This window comes from Heterodontus francisci, chromosome 1 (assembly GCF_036365525.1).
Source record: "Heterodontus francisci isolate sHetFra1 chromosome 1, sHetFra1.hap1, whole genome shotgun sequence".
In the NCBI taxonomy this organism is placed as follows: domain Eukaryota; kingdom Metazoa; phylum Chordata; class Chondrichthyes; order Heterodontiformes; family Heterodontidae; genus Heterodontus; species Heterodontus francisci.
Genome location: NC_090371.1, coordinates 168,370,970 through 168,389,134, shown reverse-complemented (window position 1 = coordinate 168,389,134; position 18,165 = coordinate 168,370,970). Strand labels below are relative to the sequence as shown.

The following is an 18,165-nucleotide window of genomic DNA, read 5'->3' as shown; positions in this document are numbered from 1 at the left end:
TAAAACAGGAGTAAAAGTTCTAAATTGGGGGAAGGCAAATTTTACGAAACTAAGAGGTGATCTGGCAAAAGTGGACTGGATACAGCATCATGAAGGAAAATCAGTGGTAAACCAGTGGGAGACATTCAAAAGCAAGATTCTACAGGCACACTGTAGGCATGTCCCCACAAAGATAAAGGGTGGTACGGCCAAATCTAGAGATTCCCGGGTTATCTAGAAGCTTACAAGGTAAGTTAAAGCAGAAAAAGAAAGCTTTTGACGATCACAAAAAACTTAATACTTTAGAGAACCTAGAGGAATATAGAAAGTGCAGGGGTGAAGTATAAAAGGAAATTAGAAAAGCAAAGAGAAGACATGAAAAATTATTGGCAGGTAAAATCAAGGAAAACCCAAAGATGTTTTATCAGCACATTAAGAGCAAGAGGATAACGAAGGAAAGGTTGGGCCTATCAGAGATGTACAAGGGAACTTACACATGGATGCAGAAGGTGTGGGCAGGGTTCTTAATGTGTTTTTTGTCTCGGTCTTCACAAAGGAGAGGGATGATGCAGACATTGTAGTAAAAGAGGAGTGTGAAATATTAGATAAGATTAGATATGAGGGCGGCACAGTGGCGCAGTGGTTAGCACCGCAGCCTCACAGCTCCAGGGACCCGGGTTCGATTCCGGGTACTGCCTGTGTGGAGTTTGCAAGTTCTCCCTGTGTCTGCGTGGGTTTTCTCCGGGTGCTCCGGTTTCCTCCCACAAGCCAAAAAGACTTGCAGGTTGATAGGTAAATTGGCCATTATAAATTGTCACTAGTATAGGTAGGTGGTAGGGAAATATAGGGACAGGTGGGGATGTTTGGTAGGAATATGGGATTAGTGTAGGATTAGTATAAATGGGTGGTTGATGTTCGGCACAGACTCGGTGGGCCGAAGGGCCTGTTTCAGTGCTGTATCTCTAATCTAAAAAAAAAATCATAATGAGAGGAAATACTCGAGGGTCTGACAACCTTGAAAGTGGATAAATCGCCAGGGGGGATGGATTGTATCCCAGGTTGTTAAAGGAAGCCAGGGAGGAAACAACGGATGCTCTGAGTGTCATCTTCAAATCCTCACTAGATACTGGCGAGCTACCAGAGGATTGGAGGTCTGCGAACATTGTACCATTGTTTAAAAAGGGTGCAAGAGATAGGCCAAATAATTATAGGTCCGTCAGTCTGACCTTGGTGGTGGGTAAATTATTAGAATCAATTCTGAGAGACAGGATAAACTGCCACTTAGAAAGGCATGGATTAATCAGGGATAGTCAGCATGGATTTGTTAAGGGAAGGTCATGTCTTACTAACTTTGATTGAGTTTTCTGAGGAAGTAACAAGGAGGATTGATGAGAGTAGTGCAGTGAATACTGTCTACATGGATTTTAGTAAGGCATCTGACAAGGTCTCACATGGCAGACTGGTTGGAAAAATGAAAGCTCATAGGAGGCAGGGGAATGTGGCAAGTTGGAATAAAAATTGGCTCAGTGACAGGAAACAAAGGGTAGTAGTCAATGGAGGTTTTTGTGAATGGAAAGCGGTTTCCAGTGGTGTTCCACAGGGCTCAGTGTTGGGTCCCTTGCTGTTTGTGATATATTAATGATTTGGACTTAAATGTGGGAGGCATGATTGGGAAATTTGCTGTTGACACAAAAATTGGCCGTCTAGTTGATAGCGAAGAGGATAACTGTAGACTCCAGAATTATATCAATGGTTTGGTTGAGTGGGCGGAAAAGTGGCAAATGGAAATCAATCCAGAGAAGTGTAAGGTAATGCATTTGGGGAGGGCAAGCAAAACGAGGGAATACACAATAAACGGGAGGATATTGAGAGGAGTAGAAGAAGTGAGACACCTTGGAGTGCACGTCCACAGGTCCCTGAAGGTGGCAGGACAGGTAGATAGAGTGGTAAAGAATGCATGTGGAATGCTTTCCGTTATTAGCCGACGTATAGAATACAAAAGCAGGGATGTAATGCTGGAACTGTATAAAATGCTGGTTAGGCCACAGCTGGAGTATTGCGTACAGTTCTGGTCACCATATTGCAGGAAGGACATAATTGCTGTGGAGAGAGTACAGAGAAGATTTACAAGAATGTTGTCAAGGCTTGAAAATTGCAGCTATGAGGAAAGATTGGATCGGCTAGGGTTGTTTTCCTTGGAACAGAGGAGGCTGAGGGGTGACTGAATTGAGGTGTACAAAATTATGAGGGGCCTAGATAGGGTAGACAGGAAGGACCTGTTTCCCCTCGCAGAGAGGTCAATTACCAGGGGGCACAGATTTAAGGTGATAAGTAGAAGGTATAGAGTGGACATGTGGAAAAACTTTTTATCCCAGAGGGTGGTGGGTGTCTGGAATTCACTGCCAGGAATGGTGGTGGAGGCAGAAACCCTCAACTCATTTAAAAAAGGTACCTGGACTTGCACCTGAAGTGCTGTAACCTGCAAGGCTATGGATCAGGTGCTGGAAGGTGGGATTAGATGGGCGACTAGATTTTTCAGCCAGTACAGACACAATGGGCTGAATGGCCTCCTTCTGTGCCATAATTTTTCTATGATTCTAATGGTAATGAAGATCTCTTTTCGAATGCAAATCTCTTAAAATCTCCAGATTTTTGTGCCTTCCTGTGAGCATTTTTCCATATAAATGCTAGCAATTTCAGAAATTATGGAATGGATTTTGTGCAGGAATCAGGGCTCCCGGCACCAGGCCGAAAAGACGGGGGAACCCCACCTCTGCATTTTTTCAGTCCCACCAGTGCGATCCTCCGGTGTTTTGAGGTCTAAGTTTAAGGAGGCGGGATTCCCCGTCCCTTTAAACACTTAATCAGGACAGGGTTCTCGCCCCCCCAAAGAACTGCCGGCAATCACAGGGTCGGTAGCTCAGCAGTAACGGCAGCACCACTGGGAGTGGGGGCCACTGTCAGTACTGCAGAGGCCTTGGACCCAGGCCCAGTGCTGGAACCCTGGAGAAGAGGTAGGTGAGGCGGGGTTGCCAGAGCCAGTCTGGAAGGTCCCGGTGAGGGGCGGGGGTGGGGGGGGGAAATGGAGCAGTCGTGCAATCCAGTGGGAGGGTGGGGTGAATTGGTTCCCAGTGGGGGTCCTCTTGGGCCACAAATTGCCCACAGAGGAGGGCCCCCCAAGCCTGCAGGGAGAGCACCTTGTTTTACTGCCACTCAGATTCTCTGGCCACCACCCCCGACCCTGCCATGAAACCCATCGTCAGGAGGAGAATATGGTCTGGCCCTATATGTACTTCGTAAAATCATAACATATACAAAGGGAGAAAAATTGATAATCTTGCAATGCTAATAACAAATTGCATTTAGATAGTACCTTTAATGTAGGAAAATGTCTCAAGACACTATATTAGGAATGGTGGCCAAAAATTGGTAGGCTTTAAGCAAGGTCTTAAAAAGGAGGAGAGAGAAGGGCGGAGAGATTTTGGGAGCAAATTCCACAGGTTGGGGCCTGGATAGCTGAAGGCACGGCCATCAATGGTGGGGCGAGGGAGGTGGGGATGTTTAAGAAGCCAGAGTTGGAGCAGCGCAGATTTCTCAGAGAGTTGCAGGGCTGGAGATTGTTACAGAGATAGTGAGGGACAAGGCTACAAAAGGATTTGAACAAGCGAATGAGAATTTTCAGTTGGCTGACCGGAAGCCAATGGAGGTCAGTGAGCACAGGATGGTATGTGAACATGGCTTGGTACTTGTTAGGATACGAGCAGCAGAGTTTTGGATGAGTTCATGTTTATGCTGGATGGAAGCTGGGAGGCCAGCCAGGAGAGCACTGGAATAGTCAAGCATGCAGATGACAAAGGCATTGAAGAGATTTTCAGCAGTGGATTGGCTGAGGCAGGGGCAGAGATCTGTGAGATTATGGAGATGGAGGTAGGTGGTCCCTATGATAGAGCATATATGGGGTTAGAGGCTGACTTCAGGGTAAAATAGGGACCCTGAGGTTGCAAACAGAATAACTGGAGAGAATAGTTGGTTAGGAGGAAGTTACGCTTCAACAGAAGGGTTGGGAGGCCTTTGTGAGGTGAACTAAGATTATAATGATATGACATACCTACATATTCAAATTAAGCTACAACAACAGGGCATCATTTTTATGAGGAAGGAACATAGGAACATGAGTAGGCCATTCAGTCCTTTGAGCCTGCTCTGCCATTCGATAAGATCATAGCTGATCTAGTTGCGGTCTCAACTCCACTTTCCTGTCTGCCCCCTCCCCTCCCCCCCCCCCACCCCCGTAACCCATGACTCCCTTGTCTATCAAAAATCTATCTAACTCAGCCTTGAATAAATTCAATCACTCAGCCTCCACTGCTCTCTGGGGAACAGAATTCGACTGACTAACAACCCTCAGAAAAAAATTCCTCCTCATCTCCATCTCAAAAGGGAGACCTCTTATTTTTAAACTGTGTCCCCTAGTTCTGGTCTGCCCCACTAGAGGAAACATTCTCCTGGTATCCACCCTATCAAGTCCCCTCAGGATCTTCTAATTTTCAATAAGATCACCTCTCATTCTTCTAAACTCCAATGGGTAAAGGCTCAACCTGTTCAACCTTTCTTCACAAGTCCTTCATCCCAGGAATGAGTTGAGTGAACCTTCTCTGAACTTCTTCTAATACGATTATATCCAATTTCAAATAAGGAGACCAAAACTGTACATAGTACTCCAGATGTGATCTCACCAAGGCCTTGTACAGCTGCAGTAAAACTTTCCTACTTTTATATTCCATTCCCCTTGCAATAAACATCAACATTCCATCTACCTTCCTAATCACATGCTATATCTGCATAATAACTTTGTGATTCATGTACCAGGACACCTAGATACCTCTGCACCATCAAGTTCTGCAATCTCTCTCCATTTAATATACTGCTTTTCTATTCTTCCTACCAAAGTGGACAAGTTCACATTTTCCCACATTATACTCCATCTGCCAAATTTGTGCCCACTCACTTAACCTACTGATATCCCTTTGTAGACGCTTTACCTCCTCTGACAATTTACTGTCCTACCCATCTTGGGGTTATCAGCAAATTTAGCTACCATACATTTGGTCCCTTCATACAAGTCATTTATATAGATTGCCAATAGCTGGGGCTCCAGCACTTATCCCTGTGGCACTCCACTTGTTACAGTTTGCCAATCCAAAAAAGATCCATTTATCCCTACTCTCTGCTTCCTGTTAGTTAACAAGTCCTTTATCTATGCTAATATGTTACCTCATACACCGTGCGCTCTTATTTTGTGTAGTGACCTTTGATGTGGCATCTTATCAAATGCCTTTTTGAAATCCAAGTAGACTACATCTACAGGTTCCCCTTTATCCACCTTGCTTGTTTCTTCCTCAATGAACTCTAATAAATTAGTTGAACACGATTTCCCTTTCACAAAACCATGTTGGATCTGCCTGATCCCATTATGATTTTCTAAGTATCCTGCTATAACCTCCTTAATAATGGATTCTAGTACTTTCCCTATGACAGATGTTAGGCTAGCTGGCCTATAATTTCCTGCTTTCGGTCTCCCTCCTTTCTTGAATAAAGGTGTTACATTTGCAATTTTCCAATCCGCTGGAACCCTTCCAGAATCTAAGGAATTTTGGAAGATTATAACCAATGCCTCTACTATCTCTGCAGCCACTTCTTTTAAGACCCTAGGATGCAGGCCATCAGGTCCTGGGGAGTTGTCAGCCTTTAGTTCTAATAGTTTTCCCAGTACCTTTTCCCTTTTGATGATAATTATTTTAAGTTCCTCCCCATCTTTTGCCTCTTATACGAATTAGGAGCAGAAGTAGGTCATTTGGCCCCTCTAGCCAGCTCCTCTTGATTTTCAATTATCTTTGGGGAGTTTTCTAGATCTTCTACAGTGCAGCCAGACACAAAATACCTGTTCAGCGCTTCTACCATTTCCTTGTGTTCCATTATTAATTCCCCAGATTCACTCTAAATGATCAACACTCGCTTTAGTTACTCTCTTCCTTTTTAAATATTTGTAGAAACCCTTACTAACTTTTTCGATATTTCTAGCTGGCTCTCTCATACTCCAATTTCTCCCTCTATTATAATTTTGTCATCCTTTGCTGGTTCTTAAAATCTGTCCAATCCTCTGACTTGTCACTCTTTCCATTACCAGGTCGAGAATAGCCTGCTCCCCAGTTGGCTCTAGAATGCACTTCTCTAAGAAATTGTCCTAAATACACTCCATGAACTCATTTTCCAGGCTACCTTTGCCAATCTGATTCATCCAATCTACATGCAGATTAAAGACACGCATGATTATTGCAGTATCTTTCTTGCACACCCCATTTATTCCTTCCTGTATACTCTGTCCTACAGTGTAGCTACGGTTAGGGGGCCTGTAAACTACTCCCACAAGTTACCTCCTACCTTTCCTATTTTTTATCTCTACCCAAACTGATTCTACATCTTAAATAAAAGCAAAATACTGCGGATGCTGGAAATCTGAAACAAAAACAAGAAATGCTGGATTCACTCAGCAGGTCTGGCAGCATCTGTGGAAAGAGAAGCAGAGTTAACATTTCGGGTCAGTGACCCTTCTTCGGAACTGACAAATATTAGAAAAGTCACAGATTATAAACAAGTGAGGTGGGGGTTGGGCAAGAGATAACAAAGGAGAAGGTGCAGATTGGACCAGGCCACATAGCTGACCAAAAGGTCACGGAGCAAAGGCAAACAATATGTTAATGGTGTGTTAAAAGACAAAGCATTAGTACAGATTAGGTGTGAATATACTGAATATTGAACATCAGCAAGTGCAAACCTGAAGAAAAACAACCTGAAAAAAACAGTGGGTAAGCAAACTGAACAAACTAAGATGAAATGAAATAAATGCAAAAAAAGATTGTAAAAAATGTAAAAAGGAATGCAAAAAAAAAGAAAAAAATAACTAAAAATCACTAAAAATGAAAGTAAAGTGGGGGGCTGTCATGCTCTGAAATTATTGAACTCAATGTTCAGTCCGGCAGGCTGTAGTGTGCCTAATCGGTAGATGAGATGCTGTTCCTCGAGCTTGCGTTGATGTTCACTGGAACACTGCAGCAATCCCAGGACAGAGATGTGAGCATGAGAGCAGGGGGGAGTGTTGAAATGGCAAGCAACCGGAAGCTCAGGGTCCTGCTTGCGGACTGAGCGGAGATGTTCCGCAAAGCGGTCACCCAGTCTGCGCTTGGTCTCCCCAATGTAGAGGAGACCACACTGTGAGCAGCGAATACAGTATACTACATTGAAAGAAGTACAAGTAAATCGCTGCTTCACCTGAAAAGGAGTGTTTGGGGCCTGGGATAGTGAGGAGAGAGGAGGTAAATGGGCAGGTATTACACCTCCTGCGATTGCAAGGGAAGGTGCCCTGGGATGGGGACGAGGTGGTGGGGGTAATGGAGGAGTGGACCAGGGTGTCGCGGAGGGAACGATCCCTTCGGAATGCTGACAGGGGAAGGGAGGGGAAGATGCGACTGGTAGTGGCATCACGCTGGAGGTGGCGAAAATGGCGGAGGATGATCCTTTGGATATGGAGGCTGGTGGGATGAAAAGTGAGGACAAGGGGAACCCTGTCACGGTTCTGGGAGGGAGGGGAAGGGGTGAGGGTAGAGGTGCGGGGAATGGGTCGGACACGGTTGAGGGCCCTGTCAACCACAGTGGGGGGAAATCCTCGGTTGAGGAAAAAGGAGGTCATATCAGAAGCACCGTCATGGAAGGTGGCATCATCAGAGCAGATGCGTCGGAGACGGAGAAACTGGGAGAATGGAATGGAGTCCTTACAGGAGGTAGGGTGTGAAGAAGTGTAGTCGAGATAGCTGTTGGAGTCAGTGGGCTTATAATGGATATTGGTAGACAACCTATCCCCAGAGATTCTACATCTTGTCCTTTTCAGCTAAGATCATCTCTCATTACTGTATAATGTCATCCTTAATTAGGAGCTGCCCCACCACCTTTTCCTAGCTTCCTGTCTTTCTGAAATGTCAAATACCCTTCAATATTCAGGTCACAGTCTTGGTCACCTTGCAGCCACGTCTCTGAAATGGCTATCAAGTCATACATATTTATTTCTATCTGTGCTAACAATTCATCCATTTTGTTAGGAATGCTGTGCACATTCAGATACAGAGCCTTTGTCTCTTTCTTTTCACCATTTTTGCAATCTCTGGCCTTAACTGCTAGTGTACTCTTAAGCTTGCACGCTCTGTCTCGTCTTGCCATACTCTGATTATCATTACTGTTACGAAAGTGCCTCTGTTTTGTTAAATATATTTTTTGAGGATTCATTTTTGAAAGATTGAAGAAATGTTCAACTTTGGGGTTTTCAAAGGGGCTCATGTAAAGACCATTTGACTTTGAAAAACAGGCCTTGGAGATGTTTTTAAAAGGGGCACAGAGGTCTTGAGGAAAACAAGCCTTTCCTGGAAACCACCTGTCTTCCAGCAACAACAAGTCTTTCCGGCAAATCACCTGACTTCCAATAAACAGAGAACTTTGGACACCTGGAGAAGTTGTTTACAAAGAAGTGACAGTTCAAGATTGATGGAGGTCAAAAGGTTGACCTCCTGTTGTCAGTTTCGCTTTTGAATTGTTTTGAGTTGGAGTTGAACTGTATAAAAAGGAAGAGAATTTCCAAGGAAGGAGAGAAGACCACAACCCAGCTCGCTTTCCAGCACCTCTCTAAAAGACCCTGAGAAGTCCAGTGTGTCAACTCATCTCATCTTCTGTCTTTGAAGAAAAGCCTGCTAAATTCTCAATGCCGCCTGAAAAGAACTGTTCTAAAAGATCCCAGTGACCCGTCTACGTGTAATAGGAGGCCAGACTGTATGCCAGTTTTGGAACACAACATATCCCATCTGTTGTTTCTTCAAGAATGAGCAAGTATTCAGCCCGTGTTTTTTTTTGTCTGTAATAGAGCTCTAAAAACAAACATCCATTTATTTTTCCGGTTAACTGTTGTATTTGTGTGTGAGTGGCTAAGGTAAAAAGGGAACTGTTCTACTTCAATCTGTGTGTTTATGCTTTGCTTCATTACTGGTTAAGACTTGTTTTATAACAAACTGATAATTTTGTTGTTTAAGGAAACCTGGTTGGTGTGTTTTATTCTGGGATAAAAAATAGTCTATGGTTGAGCATATTGGTAAATGGAAAAAAAAATATATGTTGTGATCCATGGAGATGTGGAACTATAATAAACAGTGCACTCCTTCCGCCTTGGTTGTAACATTACCCAATTTGCTATTCTAAGTCTTATGCTTCCTGCTGCATGAAGTAAACTGTCACAATACTAGAAGACTTCCTGCTTCCCTCCCATGCGGTAAACCATCAGCACCTATTTTCTGGCTGAAAAAGAAGAAAGGAATCTGTCCAGTAATCTTGGTAGCAAAGGCTTGAATTCAATGTCAAGAGCCAATGCAAGTAACTAATGTTGTAGCATGCCACAGCTCTGATAATTCTCTGAACTGCCTGCTTTTTACCCTTATGGTAAAACAGCAAGAATAGTAAGGTGGAATTCTATTCTTGTACTTTAAATTGACACAAAAGAGTAGCTTAGCAATTCCAGCAGCTGGGATAAGAGAAGCATTTTACTCTGGCCTAAACAGAAGGAGCCTACGTATAGCAGGTCTTTCTCCCACAATTCAAAACTAAGCAACCATCACCATAAAAGCATAATGGACTGCATTTGAACCCAGTTGCCAGAGGCAAAAGGACAGTGTTTAACTCATTCTTTTATTCAGTTCCTAGTTTAAAGTTGGCTTCTGTATTACGTACAGTTTTGGTCCCCTTACTTGAGGAGGGATGTAGTTGCATTGGAGGCAGTTCAGAGGAGGTTCACTAGATTGATTCCAAGGATGAGGGGTTTGTCTTATGAAGAGAGATTGAGCAGTTTAGGCCTTTACTCTCTAGAGTTTAGAAGAATAAGAGATCTAATTGAGGTATATAAGATGATTAAGGGGATGGACGAAGTAGACGTAGAGAGGATGTTTCCTCTACTGGGACAATCTAGAATGAGAGGTCATAGTTTTAGGATAAGGGGTAGCAGATTTAAAACAGAGATGAGGAGAAATTACTTCTCTCAAAGGGTTGTGAGTCTGTGGAATTCACTACCCAGAGTCCGGTGGATGTAAGGAGGAGATAGACAGATTTTTAATTAGTAATGGGTTGAAGGGTTATGGAGAACAGGCAGAATAGTGGAGTTGAGGCCAAGATGAGATCAGCCATGATCGTATTGAATGGCGGAGCAGGCTTGAGGGGTTGAATTGCCTACTCCTGCTCCTAGTTCTTATGTTTAACTCTGATCTCACTTTCAGGACTAAAAATGTGTAATTTCAATATGTTTTTCCTGTAAATTTGTACTACTTACTGGTCAAGGGTTATGATATCATGGTGACCTGTATACTGGCGAGCCAATCGAAGAGCAAGATCATTAGCTTCAGAGCTGTTGAAAGAAAATACAACATCACAAGAATGGAATTAACCAATGTGTACTGCAACAAGATCATATCGGGCAGGTGCCCATGTTGCCAAGTTCACAGCCAGTACAAGATTTAAGAGTGCAGGAGACTCCTGGAAATATTCAAGTTACAACTTTACACAGGAAGAAGAGTTAAATGGTCAACCTTCTCATGACGCACATTACTTTAACTGAACACCCTCATCCACATGACAGCAAATAAAGTGTTGTTTGTAAGGGGGAGAGAAACCTTAAACTTAAGCGAACAAAAATGGGCATCTTATACTAAAACCAGAGTGTATACCTTTCATGACAGGGCTTGAAGTGTGAATGTTGGGAGATGTTGAGGAGCACTGTAAGCTACCTTCATACAATAGAGATCTGATCAAACAAACCTGACAATTTTAATCATTGATTTGATTTTCTTTTCATTTCATCTTAGCGTGGCAGCACTGAGGCCATTTTATTCAACATTCTCCTTGCTCAAGCACAACCACATATAAAGAGTTAGAGAGGGCACATCAATGGTAAATTAGAGGTTTCCATGGGGTGAACTGAGGGGGATATAATACATGTGCATACTTGAGGGAGCAGGGACCCCAAATCTCTCATGATTGTACCTATGTCTGTGAAGTGCAATGTCATTAAAATCTGTGTTAAAATAAAATCATACTTAAAGATGTCAATATTTTCACACTAATGGATCCCAAAGATCACATAATGCACCCCCACCCCACCAAATGCCTTCATAAAATGTGTATATGTGCAACTCCCCATACCAACAATTCCTCTCAAAAACATGCAAACAGTAGCAGACCTTACCCTGAATTGACAAAGTAGCAAACTGAAAGTGCTGCTGGGAGAGTGGCAGTGAGCTTTTTAGCGTACTGGACGAGATTATCATGCAGAAAACGAGTGTTTGTGTTCAGCAGTTCCATCTGTTTGACAGCAGCTTGCACCACGTCCGGGTGGCTATGTCCCACTAAAAAAAGGAAAAAAAAGGATGTTCAACTGCAAACGAAAGCATAATCACATCCAAGGCTGAAATTCCTTTCTAAGCATAAAAAAACAACAGAATGCCTGATATTGCCGATGATTGGCCACCTACTAGCAAAAATCACAGGAATGCAATACATAGAATGCAGGTTTTTTTTTTTATTTGTTCATGGGATGTGGGCATTGCTGGTTAGGGCAGCATTTTTTGCCCATCCCTAATTGCCCTTGATGATATGTCAGCATGTCATTAATTATTGTGCAATATAGATATTCACACTTTTCTTGCACCCTTTATGACTGTGCTTCCAATAAAGCTAGAGTACTCGCCAACATTAACAAACTCCCTCTACTTAACCTTAGCAAAGTCCCTCACCCTAACCTCAAAAAGATACACCTAACCACACATGAACAGCATTGTTTTTTTTTTCATACCAGCCATTCCTGAAAAAGACAAGCCAGCCAATGAGGGCAACCTCTTTCACCCTCTAAAATCCAGCTAGAGACTGCCAGACACATTTCATTTACAATCCCTTACACTGTATTGCAGCTTGAGCTTTCACCCCACAAGTCTGCGCTGGATTCAAAAGCAACGAGCAGAGCTGAAAAAAAATATATAGCATCGCCCGATCTTTTTGAATTTTAAAATAAATACTTCAATGCTCGGCTGGGAAGTTAGTATCAATATTACAGAATGTTGCAATCTAAAGAGTTATGAATAGCAGCTCCTTACCATGAGCTACATTGTTAATGCAGTCCAAGAACTTTGTGTCATTCTCATCATACATGTACTGGCCCTGGGCACGGATTATCTTGAGTGGGTCCTTTGAAAAGAACACCTTGCATGATGGCCTGAATAGAAACAAGTAATAGAGGTCAAAAGTGAAACCGTTATTCAGTATTTTCATACAAGAAAAAATGGGTCTGAACATTTACAGGTTATATAACCTAAAAGAGGTTTGTCCCAGTAGATGGTTAATCAACTCTGAGTGGCCATTGACACATGATGAAACAAAACAGCTGCCCAAATATGTTTGAAGAATTAACAATAAAGGAACCAGTTATGTATGTAATGACTACTCATGTGGCAGTTATTAGCCTAAAGAAATTTGAGATGTTAGCATTGAACATTTTGCATTAAAGTGCAACATCTTCCTCTGCTCGGGACTTTATTTTGAATAGTCCAATGGGCAACAAAATAATTGACAATGGCCCAACATAACAGAATGCCTGAATAGTGAGGCCCAAAGTACCCCTGATATTGTGCCTCAGGCCTCATTTCAATAGAGCTGGTGAGCAGGAAACCAAGATTGGGCTGTTAGCATCATGGGTAACTGAAGCCGGGGGTGGTCAGGAGTTACAAAGCCAGGGAGATCACAGGCTAGGTTGGGAAGAGATTACTGGAGATTGTTTCATTAGGAGAATGGTAGTGATCAAAGGCTTTATGTTTTAAATCACTTTTTTTTTTGCTAAGATAGTAAAACTGAGGGAATAAGAGGCCATTTCTAAAGAACTCAAATACAAAGGCCTGGATATTAACAGTGGCAGCTTACATCATCAGGGGTGCGGAATTTCGAATGGGAAACCTCAAAGTCTGCATTTCCCCACCTGCTATGGAGTTTTAAATACCTTGCATCTCTTGTCCTTGACAGGTTTACCAGCCTAATGGACAGGCTTGGCTTCCAGTTGGGCAGGAGGATGCTGGAGTAGGTAGGTCCAATCCACAACCTGGGGGGCTCAGTTTCTGATCACAGTGGGAGGGAGGGGGGAGGGTCAAGTCTGATCCCTGACCCCTTGGTGGACCCCAGGGATATTTGTATGGGAGAGGCATCTTATGGTGGGGGTAGATGGTGGAGGGCTTATGAAGTCAAAAGTCTCCTGACTTACCCCAGGTAAATTCTGGCACTCCTGTTGGAGCACTTTGTTTGCTGGGAGTGCATTAAGAGAATTCAGATATTTCCTCTTACCATGTATAGAAGGCCTCTTTAATATCTGATATGTGTTGCTGGTGTGCAAAGCTCTATGAAAGACAAAACTTACCCTTTGCTGCTTTTCCACATAACTCCCCCTCCCATTCTCTCTCGGACTTCCCATGCTGTTACAACCAGTTTAACCAACAGCCCCTCATTTTCCTCCAGGCACTCTTCAGTCCTCTGGCTCAAACATTGATTCCAACAAATCTCCATCACTTTCCTGCTGAATTCTTTTATTTACATTCCATTACTTTCCCAATCAGTCTTGAGCTATTTAGTTGTGCTTTCTTTTGGAATGGATTTTCACAGACAACTGAAATGATCTTTGTATCACATTCAACTCTCCATCTAACTCCCTTGAATGATAAAATCAATTTAAACCCATTAACAGCCCTTGGTAAAGCACTTGGCATATCCTGTACCTTTTGATCAAGACTGTCCTGGGTCATTATATACCAGAAGGATGTCAGACTGCCATTCAGTTGCACCTGCCCATTACATCGCAAAACATCATGGGGGAGAAATTCAACTAGTGTCACTTTCCAGAATGAAATGGACAGCACAATCTGAACGTGTGCCAAAAGATGATGGCAAGAGGCCCGAGTTACATTTGGCATTGGGCCCCGATCGAATTAAACCAGTTGACTGCTGACGTCAATTGGACGACCAGATGCAGCTTGCCAGTTGGGACCTTAGGAATTTCATTTAGCATTATTTTATCGCGTTAAATCGGATGCATTGATGTTCAATTTCTCCACCTTGTCTTTATTTTGCAATTATTCAGCACACTCTTTACAGGCACACCTGGCATGCTGTACACAGTGCAATTTTTCACAGAATGGGGGGAATTTTATGCTTCCCCCGTGGTGGGTTTGGAGGCAGGGAGAGCATATAATCATGTAGGATGATGGCGGGGGGGACCCCGCCACCTTTCTGCCTCCACCCAAATTAACTCTGGGGCAGGAAGGCCTGTGAACGGACTTTTCACCCTGCCATAAACTGAAGCCCTTAAGTGGGCAGTTAATGCCCAATTAAGGGCTTCATCCCATCGTTGGCAGGATGAGTCCAGCAGCGGACAGGCCTGTCGCTGTACAGCGAGCATGCAAACAAACCTGTGCGGGTTGCTTGCATGGCCCAGGGGTGGGTCCCTCATTTAAAAGCACATAGTGCCTGAATGAGGAAATTGGCATCGGGAAGTGGGTGGGTTCGCTGAGAGCCAACCCTGCTCTTGCTGCCTACCTCCCTACACTCCCCTCGACCCCCACCCCATGAAACCCCTCCCACCCTGACTTATCCGTGGCATGGTTCCAGTGCCTCTGGTGAGTGCTCTACCGGCAGCAGCCATTGCCTCTGCAGTGGTGCTGCTCATTGAAAGAGCTGCCGATCTCAGATTGGCCAGCAGCTCTCAGCGGGCAGGACCTGTGCTGCTGGGGTCCTCAATCCTGGGAAAGGCCTGCCGCTGTCCACTTAAATACCTAATTGTCACTTGATTTGGTGGGCCTTCTCCAGAGGAGCTGATGCGGGGCTCTCGCCAGTGCTTTAGCTGGTGGTTGAGACCCCCATCGCCTGGATAAAATCCCAGCATACTGGGTGCTTCAAGTGAATCCAGTTTTTTTGAAACAGGATACAAGACCCCTCATGAAGCTTGCAACCTAGTTCAATTTTGTGCTCAAGTTTGACTCAGAGGTGACATCTTTGTGCCAGCACAAAAATCAAGGCTAACACTCCAGTGCAGTACTGAGGGAGAGCTGCACTGTAGGAACTGCTGTCTTTCAGATGAGATGTTAAACCGAGATTCCCTTTGCCTTCTCAGGTGAAGATAAAAAGATCCCCTGGTACTATCTGAAAGAAGAGCAGGGGCATTTTTCCCTGATATCCTGGCCAATATTTATCCCTCAATCAGCAACACAAGAAAGATTATCTGGTCATTATCACATTACTGCTTGTGGGAGCTTGCTGTGCACAAATTGGCTGCCACCTTTCCTGCGTTACAACAAACAGTGACCACACTTCACAAGTGCTTCATTGGCTTTAAAGTGCTCTGGGATGTCTGAAGGTCATGAAAGGCACTATATAAATGCAAGCTTTTCTTGTTTTCAGATGCTGCCTGACCGACTGAGTATTTTGTGCTTTTTCACTATCAGATCAAATCATTTTGTCTTCTGTAATTTAATGATCTCATGCCCTCCACCCGATCACAAACAGATCATTCCTTTTGTTACGACTAGGTGAGGAGGGGGTCTCCGGTTCCCCTTTTGCCCTTCTCTGGTTTGACTGCAGCAGGGTTTATCCTTTTTACACAGTGATTGAACTTACCACCTCAGTGAGCACTTGCTCCTGTTCTCGAATATAATTGCAAATGAACCAGACAGGTTTTCTTGAGTTTAAACAAAAAAATGTAAGTTTATTAACTTTATCACTCGAAACCAATTAAAAATTATTAAAATACACTATGCATCCAAGCCCCACATTCAAACAAGAGCCACACACACACACACAAATAGATTATAGAGGGAAAAACAGAGTTGGGAACTTGGAGTAGAGTCCGTAATAAATGGAATTTAAATACTGAAGCTTAGTCCCAGAGTCCTTAGTTGATGTTGTAGTCCTGAGGTCGTTGCTGGGCCACCTGCATGGGTCGGGCTTGCTTCTCAGGTTCTGGAAGACAGAAGAGGGGCTTGATCCTTGTCCCCTGATTGCTGACGGTAAGGATCTGTAAACCTGACTTCCATCAGCTGCAGCTTGAGGCTTCTCTGGATCTCGACTGGAGTCAGAGAGACGGGGAGAGAGATGCTGTTCCCTTGATGATTTTCAGTTACCGTCTGCCTTCTGAGACGTCACACACAAACTCCCAGAGTTGCACAAGCAGTCACATGACATGACCACCTCTATGTTTGAATCAGAATCTTCTGGAATGGTCTTTGAAATTCAAGGCTCTCCCCTCAGGCTGTTCAGACATACTCGGTGGTGGGGGTTGCCCCTTTCAAAATCAATGGATGTCGATGAACATTGACAAGGTTATCTCAGATAAAAGAATCAGACAGGACCCCATATTTCTGGCTAATTACATCTGTCTCCAGCCTGATCCTCTGGTTTTTTCATATGCAAATTGTGCATGGCCATTTTGGCTGCTTGCTGTGCTGTTTAAAATGTTATTTGAAACAATTTCCAGGAAAAATCTCAGGCAAAATTCCACATGATTAAATTAATATTTTCATTTGGCATGTGGGATTTTCATCACACTTTATTTCCTGCACCAGCATCCCCCTCCCCCTTTCCCTAGGCTCACTACCTACTTATCTGTAACACCTTCTAGTTCTGATAAAAGTTCATCGACCTGAAACATTAACTCTATTTCTCTCTCCTTTTCCCTGACAGTGGTTAGAATGTGGAACTCATGAGGCAAATAGCATTGATGCATTTAAGAGGAGGCTAGGCAAACAGATGAGAGAAACGAATAGGAGGAAATACTGCTGGGGTTAAATAGGGTGGGAGGAAGCTCGAGTGGAGCAGAAACCTGTTGGGCAGCATGACCTGTTTCTATGTGCAAATTCTATGGAATGCAATTCTGCACAGGTGCCGCCTAACCTGCTTTCAGCATTTTCTGTTTTTATCCCACCCTCACACAGAACTGTTGATTAACACTGTAGCAGCTCCCGGATAAAGTCTCACAGAGCCCACACACCAAGCACAGGAGGGGATGGTACAGGACGGGTCGTTATAAAGTATCCATGGATGCACTCACCCGATGTGCCTGTGCCGGAGTTCAATGGTTCGCTGTTTGCTGAAGAGTTCAGTGGCCATTCCACTAGCTGCAGTGAGCTGTCAGTTCAACACTGCTTCAGGAGGCTGCTTTCAAAACCGGCCTCGTTACTTCCGATTATTGCCCAATAATACCACAAATTGAAAGAACACCCTATTACTTCGTCAGACACTTGTGCCCCCGCTCTCTTCGCGACAGCTTTGTTCCTTTTATAGTGTTTGGTAAACAAGGCCATCACGTGTGCAGCCTGTTGTTGCTCTCAATGCTTCCTCCTCCTATTCCCGAACTGTTTTCTCAATGCTTCCTCCGATCTCACATTCCCTCTCGCCTCCCTGTGCGGGGCGGATATACACAAAACTGCTCAGCGTATTAAAGGCGCACAGCATTTGAAAAAAGGACACAACAATAGAAATAACTGGAATCATTAATATCAGAGAATGGTTACAGCACAGAAGGAGCCCATTCGGCCCGTCGTGTCAGTGCCAACTCTCTGCAACAGCAACTCACCTAGACCCACTCCTCCTGTAGACCTGCAAAAATTTTTTCTCTTCAGATAATTGTCCAATTCTTTTTTCAAAGCCACCATTCAATCTGCCTCCAGCACACTCTCAGGCATTGCATTCCGCTTGCTATCAACTCGCTGCGGGAAAAACTTTTTCCTCATGTCGCCGTTGCTTCTTTTGCCAATCACTTTAAATCGTTGCCCCTGCTTCTCCGTCCTTCCGCCAACGGCAACTCTTTCTCCCTATCTACTCTGTCCACACCCCTCGTGATTTCCAACACCTCTATCAAATCTCCTCTTGATCTTCTCTTCTCCAAAAACCCACAGCTCCATCTTCTCCAATCTATCCAAGGAACTCAACTTCCTCATCCCTGGAACCATTCTCGTGAAACTTTTCTGCACCCTCTTAATGCCTTCACATCCTGACCAAAGTGTGGTGCCCTGAATCACA

The 18,165-nt window shown here is 43.9% G+C and overlaps 1 protein-coding gene across 2 annotated transcripts in view; it reads right to left on the bottom strand.

The window, feature by feature from the left end:
* Window positions 1–17,531, bottom strand: part of LOC137373221 (ethanolamine-phosphate phospho-lyase-like) — a 56,290-nt gene extending 38,759 nt beyond the window's left edge. Inside the window, exons 1-4 of one of the 2 annotated variants that reach the window (XM_068038078.1) lie at window positions 17,195–17,531; window positions 12,210–12,328; window positions 11,306–11,465; window positions 10,394–10,468 (exon numbers count right to left, since the gene is read on the bottom strand). In XM_068038078.1, the coding sequence (XP_067894179.1) occupies window positions 10,394–10,468; window positions 11,306–11,465; window positions 12,210–12,328; window positions 17,195–17,253 (413 nt within the window). In that variant the 5' untranslated portion in view covers window positions 17,254–17,531. Of the gene's footprint in view, window positions 1–10,393; window positions 10,469–11,305; window positions 11,466–12,209; window positions 12,329–16,018; window positions 16,260–17,194 lie in introns of those variants that run through there. The other variant, XM_068038083.1, reaches the window with a different exon arrangement.
* Window positions 17,532–18,165: the final 634 nt, after the last annotated feature.